Genomic DNA, 1,247 nt, shown 5'->3' on the forward strand with positions numbered 1-1,247 from the left:
GCTGTGGCTCAAGTGGTAGAGCGCTAGCCTTGAGCTGAAGAGCTGAGGGACAGTGCCCAGGCCCAGAGTTCAAGCCCCAGACCGACCCCACCCCCAAAAAAATCTCAATTTATGTCTGGACTGGCCTGGGCTTAAATCTTACTTGTGCTCCCTACACTGCTGACAATAACAGGCACGATGAACCAAGGCACCAGCCACTAGGTGAGTCTTTGGAATTTGTTTACCTCAGTTGGCCTCAAACTTCAACCCCATGATCCTAGCCTACCAAGGAGCTAAGACTACAGGGTTGAACCACCTTGACCAGCTGCTACAGAGGGGAAATGAATAAAGAAAAATAGCACAGATTCTTTTTACCAGAAATCTAAGATCAATAGTCTTAAAATGACAATCTCAGACAACTCATTTAAGAAAAATCTTCCCTGGTCATTTGGCAATCCAGTATCACCAACCTAACACACACATACTCCCCCCCCCCCACACACACACTAAGTTTGAACTCAAGACCTTATGTTTATTCAGCTGGCATTATATTTGAGTCACATCTCAAGTCTCTGATTTTTTTCCTGATCATTTTAGAGATGGACTCTCTTGAACTTTTCTGAATGGGCTGGCTTCAAAGAGTGATTTTCCAGATCTCATTCAACCTCCTGAATAACTGAGTATAGGCATGACCCACAGGGACCCACCTTAAAGTATGCTTTGCACAAAATTTTAATTTTCCAACTTACCTGCACCAATGTTTTTTCAATATTCATAAACATTTCAACATTGCGATCCATTCGAGATGGATTTTGTAGATCAAATCTCCTCCTAAAATAGAAAAAAAAATAGTAATTAGATTGTCTTAATAAACAGAGAAAAGTGAAGACGATTCAGAATCCAATTAAAATTAGAAAGACTTAGAAAAACAATCCTTGGTAGTACATTCAGTGTCAATACTGTCAGTCACACACAAAAAATGACATTAAAAGCTACCCAAGTCAAAATAAGTAGCAATTCTCTAAAGGATCCTGGGAATTAAATTTATAAATTTCACTTAGCAGTATGGTCTTAATGTCTACATTCTATGGGGAAAAAGGTGTTCTTTGACCCTACTGTTTTCCTAAATGTGCTCAAACTCATCTAACCTTTTCTTGGTAACTTTCTCCCTTATCTCTTTGCATACCAATGAATAACATATTTTGTGTTGGGTTGAACTACTCTTTTTTTTTTTTTTTTTAAAACAGGGTTTTTTTCTTTTTTTTATT

The 1,247-nt window shown here is 38.3% G+C and overlaps 1 protein-coding gene across 1 annotated transcript in view; it reads right to left on the bottom strand.

Annotated features, from left to right (window-relative positions):
- The window catches only part of Smarcc1 (SWI/SNF related, matrix associated, actin dependent regulator of chromatin, subfamily c, member 1), a 93,216-nt gene extending 92,411 nt beyond the window's left edge, over positions 1-805 (bottom strand). The window contains exon 1 of the mRNA XM_013028182.1: positions 729-805. Coding sequence (XP_012883636.1) covers positions 729-779 — 51 coding nt within the window. The 5' untranslated portion in view covers positions 780-805. The remainder of the gene's footprint in view (positions 1-728) is intronic.
- Between the last annotated feature and the right edge of the window lie 442 nt (positions 806-1,247).

Source organism: Dipodomys ordii, unplaced genomic scaffold (assembly GCF_000151885.1).
Source record: "Dipodomys ordii isolate 6190 unplaced genomic scaffold, Dord_2.0 Scaffold107, whole genome shotgun sequence".
NCBI lineage: Eukaryota > Metazoa > Chordata > Mammalia > Rodentia > Heteromyidae > Dipodomys > Dipodomys ordii.